Below are 24,113 nucleotides of genomic sequence, written 5' to 3'. Positions count from 1 at the left end.
GGGTTGAAATGAGGGCATAGTAACCAAACACATGGGGCAGAAGATATATTCACTCAGTGGACTCCAAAAAAATGGCTAATTGCTGGGAGAATCATGATCAAGACAAGACTCCCACCTTGAGAGAGTCCATGATAGGACAAAACACAACCTCATATAATAAATGCTAAAGGATATTTGGCATTTGGCCTAATGTCAGTTTACAAGAGATTACCATAGGACACCTATTTATAGTTTCATTCTTTAGCTTACATGCCCTATCTTCCCTCCTCAACTAGGCTTCCAGATCATCAACATCTAAATTCTAGGATTATAAATGAAAGTTAATTTATATGTAAAGTATTTCTTGGAATTTCAAGCTCCACTACATCTCAGGGTTTTTATTTTCCAGCCTATTTCCTGCATGACGGTTAGAATGTAGTATAGTTTAGAACGGTGATGGTGAACAGAAATGGAGTACCAGGCCCCATCCCCACCCCCACCCCCAGACCGAGTGGCATGCCTTCCTGCCCCAGAGACCATACACTGTGCCCTGTGCCCCATGCCCCTTCCCCCCACCAAGTGCGAGGTACACTCTGCCCCCCACTTACCCCACATATTAGAATGCTGGGCAGAGGGGCAAGTGAAGTAAGGAGTGTCCTCGGTGAATGTAGAGACGGGGAGGGGAGCAGCTCTGTCTGAATCACTCTGCCTTTCTAGTAATGAACTCTTGGGGGTGGTGCCACCATGGTATGCCCACAGAGAGTGCTCTGTGTGCTGCTTCCTGGTCATCCCAGATTTCTTTATGACTAAAAGCTTTCCCAGCTCCAGCTGACAGACTGACAGCCCTGTCATTTCCACCAGTCTTCTCTTGAAGGAAATCCAGTGGGTTGGGCTTGGCCTCAAGGACCTTTCTAGAGGGCTCCAAGAATCTTCTGTGAATGAAGTCAATTTTGGTGGTTTTAATTTTTTAAATACTCAGAAGAAAATGAACCTCCACATTTTTAGACTTGAAAATTCAAACCTATAAAAATGAAAAGAAATTTCCTAAATACTCTAGTAGTTTTAAATAATATTTAAAGGTGAATATAAATGGCCGTTGTGTTTGGATACTTTAAAACTAATTGGCTATTAATTCAATGAATGTATCTTTTGTATTTTAAAAACTTTAATTTTAATAAAAGTGAGAATGCCTAGAGTCTTAGAAAAGGAAAATCAATTAAGAGGGTATTGAGTTAATCTAAGTGAGGTGAAGTGAGGGCCTGAATGGTGGTAACTCAGTAGAGAGAAACAGTTGGTTTCAAGAGATGTTGTGAAGAAAGTTGGTGATTTGATTGAGTTTGTGGGTTGAGGAAGAGTGAGGAGTTGAGGATAATGCTGAGAATACTGGAAGGACAGTGGTGCTTTTGGAAGAAATAGGGAAGTTTAGAAGAAGGGAGTGTTCGGGGAACTATGACATGGTTCCCATCCTCAAGGAGTTTATGGTTTGATAGCTTACAATCTGTTAGTTGTTTTTTTTTTTTTTTTTTTGTCTTATAAATTGAGACTACTTTAAAAAAAATAAAACCCTTACCTTACATCTTGGAATCAATACTGATTATTGGTTCCAAGACAGAAGAGTGGTAAAGGCTAGGCAATGGGAGCTAAGTGACTTGCCCAGAGTCACATAGCTAAGAGATGTCTGAGGTCACATTTGAACCCAGGACCTCCTCCCTCTGGGCCTGACTCTCAATTCACTAAGCCACCTAGCTGCCCCCTGAAACTACTTTTTAAACAGTCCTCTTTATTAACCTGGTGAAATTGTATTTGTGGTTACATTCCCATTGGTTGCATTCTGAAAATGTTCCATTTATCATTCAGATAATCATCCTAACTTTTCTGGGAATAGCTCCATTTATATAGTGTTTTCCTCACAATAACCCTATGAGAGACATGTATAATTGAAATAAATTGCTTGTCTTCTCAAGGAGGGGATGGGGCAAAAAGGAGGGAGATAATTGGGAAATCAAAAAATATTAAAATAATTTGGAAAAAATTTTATATATAATTGGGAAATATTTAAAGAAATAAATAGAAATACTTTTTCAAAATAAAAATAACTCTGTGAGAACAAGTGTTAATGCCCCATTTAACAGATATGGACATTGAGGCTCAAAGAGATTAAATAACCAACACAAATCAGAATCAAGATATGAAAAGGCAGTTCTCAAAGGAAAAAATGAAAACTATCTATAGTCATGTGAAAAAAATCCACCAAATCACTATTGATTGGAAAAAATGCAAATTAAAACAACTCTGACATATACTTCACCCGTATCAGATTGACTAACTGACCAAAAACAAAAATGATAAATGTTTGAGATATGGGAAAATTTGGGACATTAATACACTGTTGGTAGAACTGTGAACTAATACAGTAATTCTAGAGAGCAATCCAGAACACAAAGGGCCATAAAATTATGCATACTCTTTGTCCCAGCAATAAGACTACTGGTTCTTTATCCCAAAGAGATCAAAGATAAGGGAAAAGGACCAACCTTACAAAAAGATTTTTAGCAACTCTTTTCGTAGTGGCAAAGAATTGGAAACTGAGAGTGCCTATCAATTGGGGAGTGGCAAAAAGAAAGTACACTTTGGTATGCTAATGGCTATATTTTTGATATTATAAATAATAGAAATTTAAAATCTTAGCATTGCTGCCAGATATGACCTAACGCTACTCTTGTATATATTTATTTTTTTTCATGGTTCAGAGGTCTGTTATGATAATGATGGTCATTCCTTAATTTTTTTCCTCTTTCAGTTAAAATTTTTTCTAGGTTTTGGAGAATGGTTATATATCCCTAATCTAAAAAGCAGCATCACTTCCTCCACTCTGTCTAACCTTCCTTAACAGTACTCTCCAAACTCAATATTCTAGTCCAGTGTGCTAGATCAAGAAGTGAAATTTTAGCTGGATTTTTTCCCTATTTGTGTAAAATATAAAAAGGTTAATTTTTGTAAACTTTCAGTCATAGGATAATGCTAAGTTGTTAAAAAATGTAATACGAATGATATTTCTCTTCACTTTTTCTTGTCTGCTTCAGATGACTCTTCCTCGACATGTTTCTTTCAATATTTCAAATGAAACTCAAGTATTGCCCTCAAATACAGGTACATTATTGCTAATACATTAATACTTATTATAATATTTAAATCATTGTTCTGGTAAAATCTGAAACCAGAATTCAAAACATAAGCCTTCTTATCTAGTTTTGAGTTAAAAAACAGAGGTTTTGTTTATTATACTAAATAAATGGAATAAAATAACATGAAATTAAAGTATTGAAGGGAAGCCCAACTATTTTGAATAATCAAATAAAAGGAAAATCAATAAATCTATCTTAGTAGTCTTCTACCACACTGTTTAATAACATTATGAAATCAAATTCAAGATACTAGCAAACTAGCTATATTGAAAAGTTGTAAGGTAGCTGAGAGGCAAGAACATGCCATGGGGAAAAAGTATTTGTGTTTCTAGAGTAGACAGAGGGGAAAGGTACAGAGAAGTATTGTGAATGTGTAAGTGGAACATGACTTAGAGCAGAGGCAGCTTCCCAAGAGTAGTGGTTTACTTTGAATTGACTCTCCCTTTAGATCAATGGTTCCCAAACTTTTTTGGCCTACCGCCCCCTTTCCAGAAAAGATATTACTTAGCCCCCTGGAAATTAATTTTTTTAAATTTTAATAGCAGTTAATAGGAAAGATAAATGCACCTGTGGCCATCACCGCTCCCCTGGATCACTGCAGCTCTCTATGGGTGCCCCGCCCCAGAGTTTATTACTAGAAGGGCAGAGCTGCTCCCTTCCCCCTTTCCAGGCGTGTCTGACATTTTTCCACATCACCCACCCCTCTATCAAGTAGTCCAATGAGAGTGCTTCCTCCCTCCCCTGTTTGGGGTGTGGTGTGCCTGGAGAGGAGGGAAGGGGGCATAATGTTCTCTAAAAGATTTGCCATCACAAGGATAAGGTAAGGCTTCACTGGCAACAAGAGCTGGGAAAAAAAAGGTGATCAGGATTCTGAGAGGCAGAAACCAGGAGTGAGTGCAATCTTGTCATAAGGGTTAGCCTAAGTAAAGACATAGAGGTAGGAGATGGAATGTCAACTTTGGAGAATAGTAAGAAGTCCATTCTGGCTGAAACTGCTGGGCCTAGATACTGTGCCTAGAGTTAGAAAGATTGAGATCTCAAAGGGCTAGTGTTACCTTAATTGGATCCTTAGAGCATTGCTGGTTCCCAAAGTACAGGGCCTTTGATATCAGATCTGGCACAGAACCAAGTTAGTTATACAGTATTTTCTGTGTATTCCTAATCCTTTGCTATCCTGTAATAGAGCTACAAAGCTGGTGCCAGGTATGAGTTCAGTTTGGTCCTTGGAGCTTTAGTCTTCTGTTCCAAAATTTGTTCCTTTCTCCAATAACTTTTCTCCTTTTTTTGGAGAGCAAACACTGTCATCAACATAGCCCTTCGTCATCATAGGCAAGGATCCATAATCTTATGTAAGCAAATTCACATCTTCTGCTGCTCTGATCTTTCTAGTCCAGAGTTGCACCCTCCTGAAGTGAAACTACTTTTTCCAGGTACTTCTCCCTATATTATCTCCATCTATCCCAAGCCTACTATGTCCTAGTCACAGAATCAAAGGAGAGTTGGAAAGCTATTCAAAAATCCATCCCATACCTAAGGAAAAATTCCCAGGTATTCTATATATCTCACAAATATTTACCTAGCCTTTTCATGGAGACATCCAATGAGAGGACAGCCATGGTTTGGGCCAGGTTGTGCAGGGTTTTAAAATGGCTAAGGAAACTACTGGAATTGTTATATAGGAACATTACGTGGTCAGATCATTCTTAACAGAGAGGGCCAGCAGTGTCAAAGTTAGCAGAGATGCCAAACAAATTAAGACAGAAACCCATCAGATTTTGTAATTAAGAAATGATTGGTAACTTTAGAAAGAGCAGTTTTAGCTGAATTCCGAGATCAGATTATAAAAGGTTGAAGCGTAAGAAGAGACAAAGTGGAGGCAATGAATGTAGTCAGCTTTTTCAAGGATTATGACTGAGAAAAAAGTTCCTTTTGAATTAGACAAAACTTTTCATAGCCTTATTGCAGTGATGAGTCTCCTACCAAGTTTCAGTGCATTCATGAAGTTAAATTTGTTTCCTTGCATTAGAGTTTCTAATTCATCTTGCTTTTTAGCCATACTTTGTATATGTGCCTTTAGATATATGAAAACATGAGTCTTAAAGGCTTGCTTCTTTCTTTCAGAATCTGTCTCCTGTGAATTTTAGGGTTTCTCTATCACTTCTTTCTATCTTGAAAGTATTAAAACATAGATTTAAAGTAGTTTCATGACACACTCAATTGGTTTCTTTACTTGCAGGTTTGGGCTAGAGTCATAAGTGAATAACAACAACTTAAACCAATAGGTTACATTAGTGCATTAAGAAATTTTAAAGTAATAAAATAAAGTATTTTATGCAAACGTAGTATTACAGAGTTTTAGAGATCCCTAAATAACATGCTCAAAATGATCCTTTAAATTAGCAGAACCTTCACATGAGGATTTATGTACAGTCCAGCACCTATGAAGGTGATAGCCCTCAAGCCTGATTAATTACTGCTTGGGTGATATGGAATTAGATTAATCAAACAGAATTGAGATCAGTAACAATAAAGTACTAGAGGTGATAGTTTTGAAACAATCCTATTTCAAACTCATTTGTCTGAACAGCTATACATAGTGAAAGATGGCCGGATATCAAAATAGCTGTTATTTGGTTGATTTAAAAAGAGGGGACTGTAAGCAGAGTGGGCAGAAACCTAATTTTAAAGATACACTGAAATACAATTAAATCATCTGCTATTTTGAATAGCTGAAGAAGTAGAAACAGTCTGACCAGTCTGGAATTTGTCAATCAGAAATAGAGTAGGGTCTTTTTTAGTATTTTGTCAAGGTTGAGTTTTGTTTAATATAAGACTAAATCAAAGTGGTTTCAATTCTGCAAGTAATGATTTAAGATGACAACTGTAGGAATATATATACATATATACACACACACACACATACACACACATATCATAGTCACTTACACCTCCACCCCTATGCTTCCTTTTTTTCAACCTTTACCTTCCATATTAGAATCAATACTAAGTATTGATTCCAAAGGATGGTAAATGCTAGGCAATTGGGGTCAAGTGACTTGCCTCAGTTTACATAACTAGGCAGTTTCTGAGGCAGGATTTGAACCCAGGATCTCCTATTTCCAGGCCTGCTTAACATCCATTGAGCCACCTAGCTGCCCCTAGGCTCCTTTATAATACCCCTTCCCATGTTCTCCCACCTACTTTTCCATCTATATTATTAAAGACTATGTGCTAAATGACTACAGTTACATGACACCATGCTGGGTACTATAAAAGTTAGTACTCTACAAAATTGAGTATGCTCCCTTTTAAATACCAACAGCCAACAATGTTTTTGAAAATCAACTATTCTGTTAACATTATTCAGTGTCAACTATGAGCAAGGAGGCATTAAGCTAGGTACTGGGCATACAAAAACAAACCCCATAGTTCCAGTCATCAATTGACTGTTGCACAGTATGTGCAAGAATTACTAAGAAGACGTGTGCATATATATATATATATATTTATTTGCACGCAAATATATGTGTACACACATACACATATGTACATATTATCTGTATACATATATCATGATGTGTACATACACATGGCTGCACATATTATGTTGTACATTTATATATATATATATGTATATACTTGTGTATATTCACAGACTCCCACATGCATAAGTCTTTTCAGTAATTCCTACATGCACTGTGTAAACTCAGTGACTTGCCTGCAATTACACAGCTATGAAGTGTTTGGGCTTCTGTCTACGGACCCAGTATACCTTCTGTTACATAACAGAGCTTCTCACAGCTGCTATATGATATGCTAATATTGCAATCAAAATTGACTAATTATTTCTTAATTATTTTCTAGTTCGGCTTAACAGGGGTGGAACTGACGAAAATATTAGCTTCATTGAAGAAGATAAGAGCAAGGATAAGGAAACAGTAAGTGAGAAGAGTGAAGATGAAGCAAAAGAGGTAAATGGAGATTAATAATCCTATTAGTTTATTCTTTTTTATTAATATTTATTTTTTTTAAAAGTTAACATGGTTACATAATTCATGCTCTTACTTTCCCCTTCGCCCCCCCACCCCAATTCCCCATTCCCCCCATGGCTGATGTGTATTTCCACTGGTTTTAACTAGTTTATTCTTTAAAATTTAGTTTGACCTAAACTTTACTAAAAGTGATCTGCCAAAGCAAAGATCTTCCTAAAAACCTTACAAAAGAACGTATGAATAAGACAAATGTTAATAAGCATTTGTTGTTTGGGTATTTGCAGATGGAATAAGGTATTGCTTAATAATTACAATAGACCTCTAATATATAGTATGTGACAGAAAATATAGGATGTTCTTATATGATATTGAATAGCATACCCAAGAAATCAGAGTGGAAGTCTAAATGTTGTCATTGTCGTTTTGGTGGTATCAGGAAGTCTACATATCAAGAAATATTAAACTACTATTACCTGAAATTTTATGAATAAAGATCCATTCCTTTGGGTTTTGAAGGCTTTTTAATGTTCAAGAGTCTCTGGTAAATATATAGCCACGATTAAAAACTCATCCAAAAGTATTCAGCTACTAAAGATCTCTAAGGCTGTCCCATAGGATAGACCTCAAAGAATAATTATTTCAAGAAGTGTAGGGGGTGGGGAGCAAGGTGGGGTACATTCAGATGAACTTAATAAGGACAAGCTATTCAGCCTTGATAGAAACCTACTTTGCAGTTCAACTATTTAAGAGTTTCAATAAGCAAAGAGGCAAGCACACCCCACCACCAATATGCCACTGCACACAACACACCTCAATAAGTCACCTTCATCCTAAAAAATATGACAATATTAAAAACTGAAGTAACACTCTAAGGCTTACAAAGGATTTTCACTACAAGAGGTTTAAAAATGCTATAGAAAGTTTACTTGAAGGTCTTAGACAGGGACTTAGCTAATGGAATTGGGGCACACGGGCAGGTCTTGTTTATCAAGAATAATATCCACATTTGGTTTTGGTTTTAAAAGATTACTCTATTTCAAAAAAGAATAATGTGGAAATAGGTTTTGAGTGATAATATATGTATAACCCAGGGGGGAATTGCTTGTCAACTTCAGGTAGGGGGAGGGAACAGGGGAGAGAGACAACAAGAATCGTGTAACCATAGGGAAAAAAATAAAACTTAAAAAAATAAAATTAAAATAAGTTTTTATGGAAAAAAAATAAAATAAATTTATTTTTTAAAAAGTATAATAAAAAAAGAATAATACCCCCATTTTACATATGAACAGACTCAGAGAAGTTAAGTTCTAAGTTATAGAGCTGAAATTAAAATTCAAGTTACATAACTTGCAATGGTTTGACAGCTGGTTTGAAATCTGATATTGAAGTATGTCTGAGAACTGGTACTTTATATTTTATGCTCGAACCACAAAGGTCGTGATTTAGTTGAATTGAACCTAGGTCAAGATTAAGATATCTGAGCTCTAGATAACATCAAGCACAAAATGTTATTACATGGAATTGATTTGTTTTACAGAAAATACATTGACTATAAGAACAAAAGTATTTTGTTTGTGTAAGGACATGATATAAATACAAAAAAGAAGGGGAAAGGAGAAAGAAATGGAGATCAGTTACTTATATAATTAACTGGAAGAGTAGGGAGATAGACTTCATATCACTATGGCTAGGGTTATAAGATCTTTCTTGACTGCTCTCACCTCCGCACCTCCTTATGCACACTCCTATATTTACAAACATAAATACGGTCTTTCACCCTGCCCTTGTCACTACTCTTAGTTTCTACCTGAAACGTATGATTTTATTTGAAAGTAGAATGAAGCTTAAACCTCTCTGTTAAAAAATATTACACAAAATTTACTTGCAAGAAACCAAGGAAGATCTTAGATTTGGAAAAACAATACAGGGACCCAATTATTGAAACTGGGGCACATGTCCAAGGCTTGCTTTTCAGAAATAAGGCAAGAGTCCAGTTACTAGAAAGAACAGTGGTTAGAGATAGAATGGCCAAAAGGCTAATCTGTTTGCCACACTGAGAGCTATGCTTCTAGAGATCATTGTTTCCCCACTGCTTGGGGTTGGGTTGGTCACTGAATGTATGGTGAGGAGTGGAGAAATGTGACTAGGATAAATATTCCTCTAGAATGTGAAGTTAAAGAGGCAGGATTTTATTATCTAGGTATTGGTGAGTCAGTGAAAGTTTTGAACAGGGTCATACTATCAGTTGTTTAATACTATTGAAATAAAACTTGATCCATTTATATTAATTGGAGAAATACTATAATGAAGAAGAATGAGTGATGAATTGTAAAGGGCAGATCTGGCCTTGAATCCCACTTCAGACTCTAGAGCTGGGTGAACCTGAGCAAGTCACTTCACATTTCAATTTCCTCTTCAGTAAGTTGGGAATAATACTACTTCCACTATCTACTTCACATAATTACAATGAGGAAAGTGCTCTGCAAACCTTAAAGTACTATTCAAATGTGAGTTATTATTATATCCAGGTTCACTTAATGCATTGCTAATTTAACTAACCTAGTATGTAAAGGTATTTCCTCTCCCAGTTCAACTCTACACATCAAATGTATAAAATACATGAGAAAGTGCTCTGAAAAAAAAAGTAATATGCGTTATACAAACAAGAAGTGTTTTTTTTTCACATGTAGACAGGATCATGGATGTATATTGATAGTTAGATAACTCCAATTCTCCATAACAACTATCTTGACAGTTCTTAATAGCATTGAGTAGAATATACTCAAAGATTGTTAGGACTATTTCAATTCTCTCTTTTCTCTGTTGTGAATCATGATTCATGGAAAAACTCATCTTGGCACAATGTCTGTTAGTTCATCATCATCAAGAGTTTTTCAAAGTCTTTTAGTCACATTGCATTTTTTTCTTCTTCATGAATTGGTGTGCAGTTTTGTTTTGGTTTTTAAAATGATAATAGCCTTTTCCTTGGTGTATGATTTAAGCTCACAGACTTAATAGGAAGACTTAAGCTAAAATATTTTTAAAAGACATAGCCATAATCTTTATTCTGATAAAGAATTTTCCAATGATAAAGATCATTGGAAAAACCTACCATGCTGATGTTTCTGTGTGTGAAAAATACTCTTAAATTTAAAGTTACCTTTTTACTGGGAATAAGTATTATCATAAAAGAGTTCAATGATCCCTGAGAGGAATTCTGTAGTCTAAAACTTGAACTTCTTTTTTCCCCCAAGGTTGTTATTAAGAATACATATGTAGAGGACAACCCTTTTAGACAAGCACGTCCTGAAGGCATGCCACCATTTCAAGGGGTGAGTCCTCACTTATCATACGTTATCAACCATTACATTTATCTTTTCTAGTTCATTTCTATACATATTTTAGGCATATAAAGTAAAAAGTAGCACTTAGCATAGTGCCTGGTACATAGTAGGCACGTAAATGTTTATTGATTTGTTTATTTGATTATATTGCTTTCTTATTGATTCAAAATATATAACTGATAAAACTCTTATATGCTAATTGAAAATAAAGCAAGCATTAGTTTATCTATTTTCTATTTTTTAAAAATTAAAATATATATTACATGATGTGAGTTCTTTACTGATGGAATATTTCATTTGCTCTTTTTGGTAATGTTTTCTTTGTTGGCATTACCAAACTGCCTACACAACATTAAAATATTGTTGTTTTCACAAAACTTGTTTTGGCACCCTCCTTTACAATTGCTAGATGAATTTAAGCCTCCTCAGATAACCCAGGATATGGTATCACATTTTAAGTGCAAGTTAAATAGAGCACATTAATTACTTGGGACACCATGCCTTGAGGTCAGATGTCCACATGACTTTACATTTGCCTTTATGAAATTTTTAAGGATATCCAAAAGCCTATTTTGCATTTCAGAGTCAACTTATGTTTCTATTACAGTGTAGGCTATTTTATGCTTATAGGACTCATTTATGGTGTCAGTTACTATCAAATCAAACATAGGTAATATTTTTAATTGAATTTACTTTTAAAGCCCTGCAATGGAAACTTTATGTTGAAAAAAGAATATGATTTTAGGCATTATGGATTGGTTCATCAAATATATACATATGGAGTGGTTTTTTTACCCCTGGGAGCCAAATAAAATTAAAGCAAAAATGTAAATTTTCTGTCTTTTTAACCTTAAAAGCAGTATTTTTTCTTAATTATGCTTTCAGTCTCATTTAGAAGAATATACTTAGAGGAAATTAGATGATGAGGAAATGTTTTATAAATTCAAATTCATGAAATGCTTCAAAATATTTCAATGGTGTTTAATCTGTTGTTTTTATTTTGTTTTTAATATTTCAGTGCCAGAAACCCATGATTAATAGGGAAAGGTTTGAGCCTTTTTTAAGGAATATACTTGATATTCCAGTTGAAGCCGATGGTGACCAAAGAATTCAACATGTGCCTATTTGTACAGTTGTTAAAAAGGATTCAACAAATGCAGAGATTATAGAGCATGAAGATCAAGACCCTCCTTATCCACCAGTGTTATCAAGCTTAACAGTAAATTCAGAACATGCTTCCTGGGAGTCCAATCCTGACATCTTTACAATAAAATCTCTAGATACCGAAGAGGAGTTAGAAAGAAGACTATCAAAGTTTTCTATGGAAAGTATAGGTGAAGAAACATCCTTTAGTATAGATATAGATTTGATTGGGAAAGGACAGGATGACCTCCTTTCAGAACTGTTAGATCTTCAACCAAGTCTGGAAAAATTACAAAAAACAATGGTTCTAAAATCAATTTTAAATGATGACTTGAATGACCTTTCAGAAGAATTATTTGCACAACCAACATTCATCATGGAGATTGAGGTACAAAAGAAAACCCAGACTTTTCTGGCCGATGACACATCATTAGATAACTCGGATACCGATATATGTGACAGTGCTCAAAATGAACAGACTGACCTTTCAGGAAAGAAAATTTCAGATTCCAAATCTTCAAAAATTGACATTAAGAATATTCAGAGTGAACAGATTGAGGTTTTGGGAAAGATAAGTACAAGTTCAAAATTTTCCAAACATGATGTCAAGATAGTGCAGAGTGAACAGATTGAGCTTTCAAGAAAGCCAACTTCAACTCCAAAATTTTCCCAAAATGAACTCAAGATAGTGCAGAGTGAACAGATTGAGCTTTCAAGAAAGCCAATTTCAACTCCAAAATTTTCCCAAAATGAGCTCAAGCTTGTGCAGAGTGAACAAATTGAGCTTTCAAGAAAGCCAATTTCAACTCCAAAATTTTCCCAAAATGAGCTCAAGCTTGTGCAGAGCGAACAGATTGAACTTTTAGGAAAGATAAGTTCAAGTCCAAAGTTTTCCCAAAATGAACTCAAGCTCGTGCAGAGCGAACAGATTGAACTTTCAGGAAAGCCTACTCTGAGTCCAAAGTTTTCCCAAAATGAGCTCGAGCTCAAGTTCATGCATAGCGAACAGATTGAACTTTTAGGAAAGCCTACTCTGAGTCCAAAGTTTTCCCAAAATGAGCTCAAGCTCATGCAGAGCGAACAGATTGAACTTTCAGGAAAGCTTACTCCGAGTCCAAAGTTTTCCCAAAATGAACTCAAACTCATGCAGAGCAAACAGATTGAACTTTCAGGAAAGCCTAGTCTTAGTCCAAAGTTTTCCCAAAATGAACTCAAGCTCATGCAGAGTGAACAGATTGAACTTTCAGGAAAGCCTAGTTTGAGTCCAAAGTTTTCCCAAAATGAGCTCAAGCTCATGCAGAGCGAACAGATTGAACTTTCAGGAAAGCCTAGTTTGAGTCCAAAGTTTTCCCAAAATGAACTCAAGCTCATGCAGAGTGAACAGATTGAAGTTTCAGGAAAGCCTACTCCGAGTCCAAAGTTTTCCCAAAATGAACTCAAGCTCATACAGAGCAAACAAATTGAACTTTTAGGAAAGCCAAGTTCAAGTCCAAAAGTTTCTAAAAGTGATCTCAAGAGTGTTCATAGTGAACATATTGAGCTTTCAGGAAAACCAAGTTCAAGTCCAAAAGTTTCTCAATATGAACTCAAGAGTGTTCATAGTGAACAGATTGAGCTTTCAGGAAAGCCAAGTTCAAGTCCAAAAGTTTCTCAATATGAACTCAAGAGTGTCCATAGTGAACAGATTGAGCTTTCAGGAAAGCCAAGTTCAAGTCCAAAAATCTCCCAATATGACCTTAAAAGTGTTCATAGTGAACATATTGAGCTTTCAGGAAAGCCAAGTTCAAGTCCAAAAATTTCCCAATATGACCTCAAGAGTGTGCATAGTGAACAATCTGAGCTTTCAGGAAAGCTAAGTCCAAGTCCAAAAGTTTCCAAAAGTGACCTCAAGAGTGTGCATAGTGAACATATTGAGCTTTCAGGAAAGCCAAGTCCAAGTCCAAAAGTTTCCCAATATGACCTCAAGAGCGTGCATAGTGAACATTCTGAGCTTTCAGGAAAGCTAAGTCCAAGTCCAAAAATTTCCAAAAGTGACCTCAAGAGTGTGCATAGTGAACATATTGAGCTTTCAGGAAAGCCAAGTCCAAGTCCAAAAGTTTCCCAATATGACCTCAAGAGTGTGCATAGTGAACAATCTGAGCTTTCAGGAAAGCTAAGTCCAAGTCCAAAAGTTTCCAAAAGTGACCTCAAGAGTGTGCATAGTGAACATTTTGAGCTGTCAGGAAAGCCAAGTCCAAGTCCAAAAGTTTCCAAAAGTGACCTCAAGAGTGTGCATAGTGAACATATTGAGCTGTCAGGAAAGCCAAGTCCAAGTCCAAAAGTTTCCCAATATGACCTGAAGAGTGTGCATAGTGAACAGATTGAGCTTTCAGAAAAGCCAAGTTCAAGTCCAAAAACTTCCCAAAATGAACTCAAGATGGTGCAGAGTGAACAGATTGAACTTTCAGGAAAGCCAAGTTTAAGTTCCAGGTCTTCCAAACATGAACTCAAGATTGTGCAGAGTGAACAGATTGAACTTTCAGGAAAGCCAAGTTTAAGTTCCAGATCTTCCAAACATGAACTCAAGATTGTGCAGAGTGAGCAGATTGAGCTTTCCGGAAAGATAAGTTCAAGTTCCAGATCTTCCAGACATGAAGTCAAGATTGTGCAGAGTGAACAGATTGAGCTTTCAGGAAAGATAAGTTCAAGTTCCAGATCGTCCAAACATGATCTCAAGATTGTTCAGAGTGAACAAGTGAAAGAGCTTTCAGGAAAGCCAAGTTCAAGTTCCAAATCTTCCAAACATGATCTCAAGATTGTTCAGAGTGAACAAGTGAAAGAGCTTTCAGGAAAGCCAAGTTCAAGTTCCAAATCTTCCAAACATGACCTTAAGATTGTGCAGAGTGAACAGCTGAAAGAGCTGTCAGGAAAGCCAAGTTCAAGATCTTCCAAAAATGCCATCAAGATTGTGCAGAGTGAACAGTTGAATGAGCTTTCAGGAAAGCCAAGTTTAAGTTCCAGGTCTTCTAAACATGAACTCAAGATTGTGCAGAGTGAACAGTTGAATGAACTTTCAGGAAAGCCAAGTTTAAGTTCCAGATCTTCCAAACATGAACTCAAGATTGTGCAGAGTGAACAACAGATTGAGCTTTCAGGAAAGATAAGTTCAAGTTCCAGATCTTCCAAGCATGATCTCAAGATTGTTCAGAGTGAACAAGCGAAAGAGCTTTCAGGAAAGCCAAGTTCAAGTTCCAAATCTTCCAAACATGACCTCAAGACTGTGCAGAGTGAACAGATTGAACTTTCAGGAAAACTAAGTCCAAGTCCAAAATCTTTTTCAAAAGATGCAATGAATATAGAAATACTTTCAGAAAATCAAATAGTAGGATTAGCTGAGGAAGTGGAAGAATGCCATATTTCTCAGACATTTGAAGAGCCTGAAGAACAGCCAACTACAGTAGAGGGAGATTTGTCAAGTAGAAGGAAACATAGTTTCAAAAAGAAGCATCCAGAAGAATGTTCTCAGAAGAGTTCAGAGGGGACAATAAAGAGTGTATCTGCAGAAAAATCTGAAAGACCAGAGGATGTGGAACATGTAGAACAGATTTCCCCTGAACCAGTCACAGAATTGGACTTACAGCATTCACTCACAGTTTGGAATGGTAATTTAGCTTCAACGAGTCAAGAATCACATGAAAGTAAACATTTAGAAGTAGATATAGCAAAATCTAAATCTTATGTGAGGCACATATTTTTACAAGCATTTCCTTCAGATTCAGGTTTAGATTCTAACATAGTCAGTGTGATAGAGTTAGATAAAGATCACTATCAGGGTTCATGGGTAGAAACAGATATTGGTTCTCCTGATGAAAGATCACCAGGGATAGAAGAGTTCCCACAGCGTAAAGAAGATTCACCTTCGATGAAGAAATTAGATGGAGAAAAGAGTGAAAAAAAAGATCTCAGTTCTGTTTTGGACAATACAAGTACTTACATCATGCATAAACTTAGTGAGTCAGATAGAACATCCATAAAATCTTTTGTAAGCAATGTCTATAGCAATTTTCCCACAGAGAATATTACTGAACTACACTTAAAAGAAGCAGAGGTAGAAAAAGAAAAGCAAGTCAATTTCATTGCAGATGATAAAGAACATCATGAGGAAAAACATGCTAAAACAATACAAGTCCTTGATAAATCTGATGATATCAATGTAAAATCTGTTGCACGCCCCAAGCATACCAGTTTCAAAGAGTGTTTATCAGGATCCGAAGCAGAACTTCTGACCGCTGATTTAAACAAACACATCCAGGATTTTCTTTTAGAAAGACTTTCAGGATCAGAAAAAATCCCTAAGGAGGAGTTACCAAAAATCTTTGAGAACCTGTATTTGATATATGATAAAATAGGAATACCATCTTCTTTCAAGAGTGAAATATCTAGCAAAGATTATTCAGGAAGTTTTTCAGACAGTTCCACCAAAAGCACAACTACAAATCAAACTTCATTAGATGATGGCAATTTGCAAATAAGGTTAAGAGACCTTATAAGTGAAATCCTCCAACAATATCTACTAAGAAGTAAATATTCAGAAAGAGAGTCTGAGCAAAAAGACCAAAACCTGCCTCCATACAAAATTAGAACTATCCCATTTTCACATGAAGTGAAACAAGATTATTCAGAAGGGAGTTTATCTGGAGACAGTGATATAAGAAGTCTTTCAAATCAATCTATACAAGATCTGTTATCAGTTGTCTCTGAAACTGAACTAGTACATCTCAAATCTGATTTAAGCAAACGTATTCAAAGCCTTTTCATAGAAAGACTTTCAAATATGGGACTAATCACAGAAAAGGAGTTCCGTACTCTCAATGAAAACCTGACTTTGATTAATTCTAGCGACAGACCACTAAAATTTTTAAGCTCAGATCTGAAAGGACTAAGTCAAATTCTGGGAAAATCTTCAGAAAAGCCATGTTACAAAACTCTTTCAAGAAACGTCTCAGAAGAGGTTATTGATGAAAGGTTTTCAAATACAGAACTAGCCAGAAAGTTGGAGAGGGAATATTTTACTTTTCATAGTTATAAAAGAAAGCCATCATTGGTAAGAGAAGATGAAAAGCAATACTCAAGAGAAAGAGTTGGAAAGCAAGGAGGAAAAAACTCAAAAAAAAGTAGCCAAGAGTTCCTATTTAACAATTCAACAGAAAGAATAACAAAACTAGTGTTCAGAAGGGAACAAAAAGACCACAATTTAATGCAGCTGCCACAAGTAGAAAAAACTGGTTTTGAAGAGGATATCCAAGACCTACATGGCTGGTATAATAAACCAAAAATAACCCATTCAAAAGCTACTTTGAAAATCAAGCCCCTGGACAAAAAAGACCATGTTAACATATATAAAGTGACTGTAAAGGAAAGATCTGAACCAATCATCATTTCATCTGACGAGAGTTGTGAAATACCACCAGAAATTAGAGAATATTTTTACAAATCCAAGATACCTTCATCAAATAACTCGTTTTATTTAAATTCAGATAATGAGGAAGAATCAAAGTTGAAAGACCAATGTTATGGGAAGTCCAAAGAGAACAGCAAAAGGAAGCCACTATTAACACTTGCACAATTCCAGAAAGAGTTACAAGCTATTTATGTTAAGCCAAAAGAAGCTACTATTGAAAGATGTTCATCACCACCATCCACTGATTATAGTAATAGAATTGTGGAAATTAACACTTCAAAACCATCTCTATTCCCAGAAGTCCTAAAAACAGAAAACTCAAGGCCTAAATTTCGACGAGAAAGAGAGTATGTTGAGAAACAAAAAAGGCCCCTTTACAGGACAGCTAAGATATTAGCAGCCTCACAGCCTGCCACAAGACTGCTTCTAAAAAAATCTCCACAAAGGACACTGCTATTTCCTTGGTCTGGAAAAAGAAATATACATGTAATAATGCTTTTCTTGATCTTTTTTTTCCTTCCATTTTTGGTAAAGGCCAGTAAATATTTGAGTTTTGTTCTCTCCCCAGGAGTGGGGGAATGTATGTATATAAGTGTGTGTGCATCCTGATTGTCTCAAAATGTAGTAAACTGACTGTCCTCCCAGATCACAACTTTCTTCTGAAAATCAAACATCATCTTACCTCACTAAAATAAAATCACAAAATGTCCTTTGAAGCAGTACCAATATAAGGTCTTTAATGCTTGGTGGTTTCAGTCTGTAAGCGACAGCTGGGATCTATTGCCCCATATTAGTTAGCTGCACTTTCATAATCATTTTGTGGATTATCAACTGCAAATTTAAAAAGTCCATCTGACTTCTCCCCTCCCCCCAACTGATCCTGGGTTATCTTTAGCTGAAATTTATTTCATCTCTATATCCTGATTATGTAACCCAGTGCTATGCAGAATAGACATTTAATAAATGCTTGCTTAATTGCTCAGGAATGGCCATTTTAAATATTAATAGAGCCACCTTTCATGGATATAGTACTTTATAATTTTCAAAGAACTTTCCCGTTATCTTTATTTGTTCCTCCCCACCACCTCATTGGAGAGTCAAGACATGTTTATCAAATCATTTACAGATGAGGAACCTGAAGCTTCAATTGATTAATTAATTTTAACCCAAGGCCACCCAGCTCTACTCAGTGTTAGGCTTGGGGCTAGTCCAGTGTTCTGTCTACTATACTGCATGTCATCTAGTCCACTAGCATTTATTAAGTGCCTTTTAAGTCTGAGTTATTGGATTTAGTGTCAAGGGACCTGGGTTCAAGTTCTAACTCTTCCTTTTACTAATGTGACCTTAGGCAAGTCATTCACCTCCTTGGGCCTTATTTTCCTGATTTGTAAAATAAGATGATTGGACTAGATAACATTTAAGCTCACTTCTGGTTCTATGAATTAGGTAGCTAAATGAATCTGCTAAATGAAAAGAAAAAAAAATATATATATATATATATATATATATATATATATACAGAATTGCAAAACTAAGTAAAAAGGCTTAGAGGCTTACTGGATTGGTTTGAATTATCTGTTACTGACTACATTTGAGAAAATTCTCAAGTATTAAATCTGATGTAGAAAGTCAACTATTTGGATGAGTAATGTCTGTTTTCTGTGTTACATGTAAATTATTCCCTTGAAGGAGAAATGGAACTGATTTGGGAATATCGTTTGGGTAGTGTGCTTTAGGTTTAGATAGCAGATTTAAATCTTTACAATACAAGAAGTTCACAGTTATTTCATCTCTTACCTTGTGCATCTTCCCATAGAAAAGATGTAACAAATGATGCTTAGGTTCCCAGGCCTGCAAAGGCCTACTTCATCCAGAAGGTAGTATGGTAGTAAGAATAAGTTCTGGGTTTTGTTTTCAGGTGGGGAGAGTCAGCCACAAGGTATGAGAGCTTAAGCTGGGCAGAAAACAACCCCCTATATAATCATAAATGATAAGGGAGAGAGGGGGAATGGGAAAATGGAGAGAGAACTTCTTTTCCCAGTTTCTGTGATTTAGTATTGTGTACGTCTGTGATGTCTGTTTTTTGGTACAGAGGAAAACTAAATATCCTTCTTTAGTACATAGTAAGGGAGAATAGTGCGTAGAGAAGCAGCCTTGAGTCAAGGAAGGTCAAATCTCCCTGTCTCTTACATAGACTGATGTGTGACTCTGGGTAAGTCAACTTAACCTCTCAGGAATCTAGGCAACTCTCTAAGATTATAGCTAGATTAGAGTCAATAACCAAGCCCACAAAGGGGTTATATGTATTAGAATTTGGACTATTTGAAGTTATAATTGTGTACAACATGATCACTGGTTTCAGTCCAATGGAAATACACTGTACGAATCTGAATAATGCATCCACTTCATTTGCATTAATTGGGACTGAGCTGTTTTAAGTTGCAAAGAAGGCAACTTGCACTGGGAGAGCATTTCCTCACCAGGGAGCCAGCTGCTCATATCAATGAAATCCAAGTCCAATTCCTTTCCCTAAAGAAGCTGTCAAATCCCTTCAAGGTCTGAATATTATCATGAAATAGAAAGCTTAATATTATTCCATTTTAAGTAGTCAAGAATCTTGTTGAGTACCCTAGGGCTTAGAAAACAGTGGATTTGAAGGGTATTTAACTGGATGCTGTAGAAAGGCACTGAGAAACATGCCTGTAATGTACAGTGGGAGAGTTGGGCAACTTCTTTACCACTGAAGGGCGGCATAATTCAGTTTGTGTCTAATGGCACACACAACTGACTGTTAAAAGGACTTTTACTTAGATGACTAGCTGGTTTCACTCATCAGTTCTTTAACATTCTGATATCCCCAACACCCCAAGGATAACAAATAGCACCATGTTCTGGGAACTTGGACATGACAGAGCACCCCGTAGACACCAACTAAGCCATGGGGTTTCCTATGCCCATAGCTCTGAACTCTGAAGTGGTACTCTGTATGTGAAAAGCCGTACTCAAATAAACTAATTCACTGTCAGAGCATATACTGTGTGTGTAGGAAGGGAATTACTTTCACAAATGTCAGAAAATTTTATGCATTATTGAAAATGTTCTAAAAATTACAAAGTATATAGTGTCATATCATACTTTGTATATAAGCAGGCCCCAATTTACAATCAGGATGTGTTTTGAACGTTTGTATATTGGTTGTTTGGAAGTTGGAATGCATTTTCTCAGAGGAGAAAAATGGGATTTTTGGGTAAAGTTTTTGTAAATGGCTCTTAGAATCCAAAGCCAAGCCATAAAAGCTCATTAATCCATAATCAAGGTGAACTACACAACTAAAAATTTGGGGTTCCTAGGAACAGGGGTTCATCTAGAGGGAAGAGGAAGGAAAGAAGAAGTTTCATCTTTTTTGTCTGAAGAGCTAACCACAGTCAAAATGTAAAGACAGGCAAAGCATCCTTTACTTCATAGTATCCCTCTCCCCCAAATGGTGGTGCTTTAAGACCACCCTAATCACTCATTTCCCCACTGCCACCCTGATACTCTTATCCGATTGCACCAATGTCAGACTAGGAGTGTGTAATTCATCCTGGCTCTGTATATGCTATATAGATCCTTGAGTAAATCACTTCAATTTGCAGCCCCAATTTCTCCATCTATAAAATGAGATTATTGAACTAATAACATAGGACCATAGATTTAAAGCTGGAAGAAACCTTGGTACACATTTTACAGATGAGATAACTGAGGCCCTTAGAAGTGAAGTGACTTACCCAAGGTCATAAAATCACTTGGCTCCCTACTCACATTCTCCCAAATCTCCAGCCCCAAAACTCCCATTTCCTCTGTCTCAGGTGTTGGAAAAAATGCAAAAATGTGTATAAATGTTCAACAGCTCCCTCAAGGAACAAAAAGGATGTTCATTAAGTCAAATGAATAATTAGTGTAATTTTAGGTGATTTAAGTAAATTTGAATTTTTTTCATGAATTAATGGAGGAAAATGAGATAGGGAGGCACTAGGTAAACAGATTGGTCCTGCCTGGTTAATTCAGTCTCCAGGGACATTTATCATTAAGCTGTTGTTTGTTGTTTTTTTTTAATATTTCATCCACTCTCCCACCCTTGAACCAATAGATTTTTTTGAAAGCTTCAAATGAACAATCATAGCTAGAGGAGCAGAGATTCAGAGAGATGGGGATTAGAGAAGCAGTAAAACTTTTTTTTCTGCATAGCTTATTTGTACATTAGGTATCTGTAAATTTGGAATTGCCTATCTAGCTATGTACTGCTATTCTAAGTAGAAGCTATATTCCTTTTAACTTTAAAAACTTAAAACTTAATCTATTCTGTTTTTATTTTTACTATTTAGGACTCTTCAGAAAATAAAAAGGAAGAATTACATTTGACCTCATTTAAGCATCTTGAAAAGGCAAAAGCCAGAGCAAGGTTTGATTTGGGAAGAAGCCCCGATGATAAACAATACTGTAAAAACTTTACAAGACCAAATACTGCTCCAGAGTTTAACAAACGATTGAAAGAAAGCTTGGGGAAATTTGCAAATCCACGGTTGGTTTCAGCAGGCTTATTTCAAGTTCCAAACGTAGGTCTAGAGGAATATAATCAGAAAAAAGATCTAAAAGATCTTGAAAAATGTTCAATCATTTGCGATATTCTGCAGTTGTTAAACAGTTCATATGTGAAACGCAAGTATGAGGATGATTAAGTACATCCCGAATCTCCTACTAATGAAATATGTTTAGGCCAGTCCTCTTATTTAGCAGCTCACTACAAAATTTCATCTTGTTAGAGTCATTGTTTTCACTGAAATACAAAATAAACATTTATGATGCATATAGAAGTATTCTTATTTATGAGACTGTGAGGGAACAAATCTGGATCTACATCCAGACTATTGGATGTAGGTAAAGATGACTATTTACAGGATGGTTTTACAATTTGTTTTTGACTGACACTGATTATCCAGATGTAGACCCATATATCAAGCTTCAATTGATGACCCGTTTTCATTTAGTGGAGGAAATGCTTTAGCCAAGTAAGTGCATGTCTGGTCTGGGACTGGCCTTGACCGTTATTTTCAGACTTCTTCCACAACATCCTTTATTCATCTCCTGGGCTCTGGGCAGCAACTGATAAGGTGTACTAAGACACCACGCTGGGGCAAAAGGGGTCCTTCAACAGACAGTGTTGAAAAACACATGCACATACGCGCACACACACACACACACACACACATAACTGCTTGCCATTTTGGGGAGAGGAGGGAGAGAAAGACAGTGAGAATTTGGATCACAAAATGTCAGAAAATAAATGTTTAAAATTGTCTCTACATGTAATTGGCGGGGGGCGGGTGGAATACAATAAAATATTACTAGAGGAAAAGAAAAAGCCTATCCGTATGCCCCAGTACCAGATAGCTGACTCTCAACTATTCTTCAAACAGTTATTCTCCAAATATTAGAAGTTTCTCTGAAGTAATTCTGATTTTCTGGAACTTGGTGGATAGCTATTTTTAAATAAGACTTTCATATGACTTCTACCTTTTGTGCACTGGAATAGTCCTTTAGTGGAGACAGCTCATTTATGATTTTGTTGTATGTCAAATTACCCTACTGATTTTAATGCAACTCTTGGCTGTACACAAAGAAACACAGGGCAAATGTTTTCTTATTTCTTCAGTATAAATGGATTCATCAGAAAACCCATTTCCTAGTATTAAACCATTCCTATATGCCTATCATAAATCCAGTTTGGTCATAATGTCTAATCTTTGTGATTTCCTATGGTTAGTTTCCTGGTTAATATTTTGGGTAGGATTTTTGCATCTATGTTCATTAATGAACTTGGCCTTTAAGTTTATTTCTGTTTTTGCTCTTCCTGGTATAGATATCAGCACCATATTTGTTTCTTAAAAGGAGTTTTGCAAGACTCCTTCATAAATTGTTCTAAATAATTTAATTTTGGAATTGGAGGCTCTTTAAATATTTGGTAAAATTCACTTATAAATCCATCAAGCTTTTTTTCTTAGGAAGTTCATTTATATATAGCCTGTTCAATTTCTTTTTTCTGAAACAGGTTTATTTAGATATTGTTTCCTCCTCTGTTAGTCTAGGCAATCCATATTTTTTGTAAATATTCTTCCATTTTGCTTAAATTGTTAAATTTGGTAGCATGTAATTGAACAAAATAACTGTGAATAATTGCTTTTATCATGGGTGGGCAGAACCAACATAATTAAAAGGACAATCCTACCTAAACTAATCTACTTTTTCAATGCTATCCCAATTAAATTACCAAAAAACTTATTTTATTGAATTAGAAAAAATAAAAAAATTCTTTTAGAAGAGCAAAAAGTCTAGAATATCAAAGAAATTAATGGAAAGAAAACACAAAAGAAGGAGGTCTAGCAGTACCAGATTTTAAACTGTATTAAAAATCAATAATTATCAAAACTGTCTAGTACTAGCTAAGAAATAGAAAAATAGATTAGTGTGATGGGGTTAATGCTAATTGGGTCTCATCCAAAGAATTGACTGATGGCTCAAACTGACTCCATTCCAAGGAAACATTTTATTGTAAGAGAATATGGTAACAGAGTAGCTAGGAGAGTAAGTATTTAAGATAAGGAGAGATGTTAAGTAAAGGGGGGGAGAGTAACAGATTAAGAATTAAGAGGTGGGTAGAGGTTTTCTGGAATACTTTTTATCTTGAAGAAAGGAAGGGGTCATTTGTTTGGGTAGTTGTTGTCCTGTGTCTCCAGGGAGCTGCTGTCACTTTAGCCATGGTCCACTTTGGTCTGTATGACTTTATCCATGGTTCACTGCCCACTTGGGGGATGAGGGCGCAAACTACAGTGTAAATGGGATACTAATGATATGTTAAGTGATGGGCAACTTTAGGTCAAGTTTTGCTCCTTTCTATACAGACTCTTAAGAAAGGCAGTGAGTATGAAACTTGAGTATTGTTTGAACCTAGTCCTGTGCGACTGGGGAACTGAACCACCTGTACTTGCTGTCC

General features: G+C 35.9%; 1 protein-coding gene across 1 annotated transcript in view; it reads left to right on the top strand.

Annotated features, from left to right (window-relative positions):
* Positions 1-21,931, top strand: part of C2CD6 (C2 calcium dependent domain containing 6) — a 120,947-nt gene extending 99,016 nt beyond the window's left edge. Inside the window, exons 14-17 of the mRNA XM_044670641.1 lie at positions 3,063-3,129; positions 7,029-7,135; positions 10,411-10,488; positions 21,448-21,931. Of these exons, the coding sequence (XP_044526576.1) occupies positions 3,063-3,129; positions 7,029-7,135; positions 10,411-10,488; positions 21,448-21,801 (606 nt within the window). The 3' untranslated portion in view covers positions 21,802-21,931. The remainder of the gene's footprint in view (positions 1-3,062; positions 3,130-7,028; positions 7,136-10,410; positions 10,489-21,447) is intronic.
* Positions 21,932-24,113: the final 2,182 nt, after the last annotated feature.

The sequence above is a fragment of the Gracilinanus agilis genome, chromosome 3 (assembly GCF_016433145.1).
Source record: "Gracilinanus agilis isolate LMUSP501 chromosome 3, AgileGrace, whole genome shotgun sequence".
NCBI lineage: Eukaryota > Metazoa > Chordata > Mammalia > Didelphimorphia > Didelphidae > Gracilinanus > Gracilinanus agilis.
This window is presented reverse-complemented; position numbering and strand designations above follow the sequence as displayed.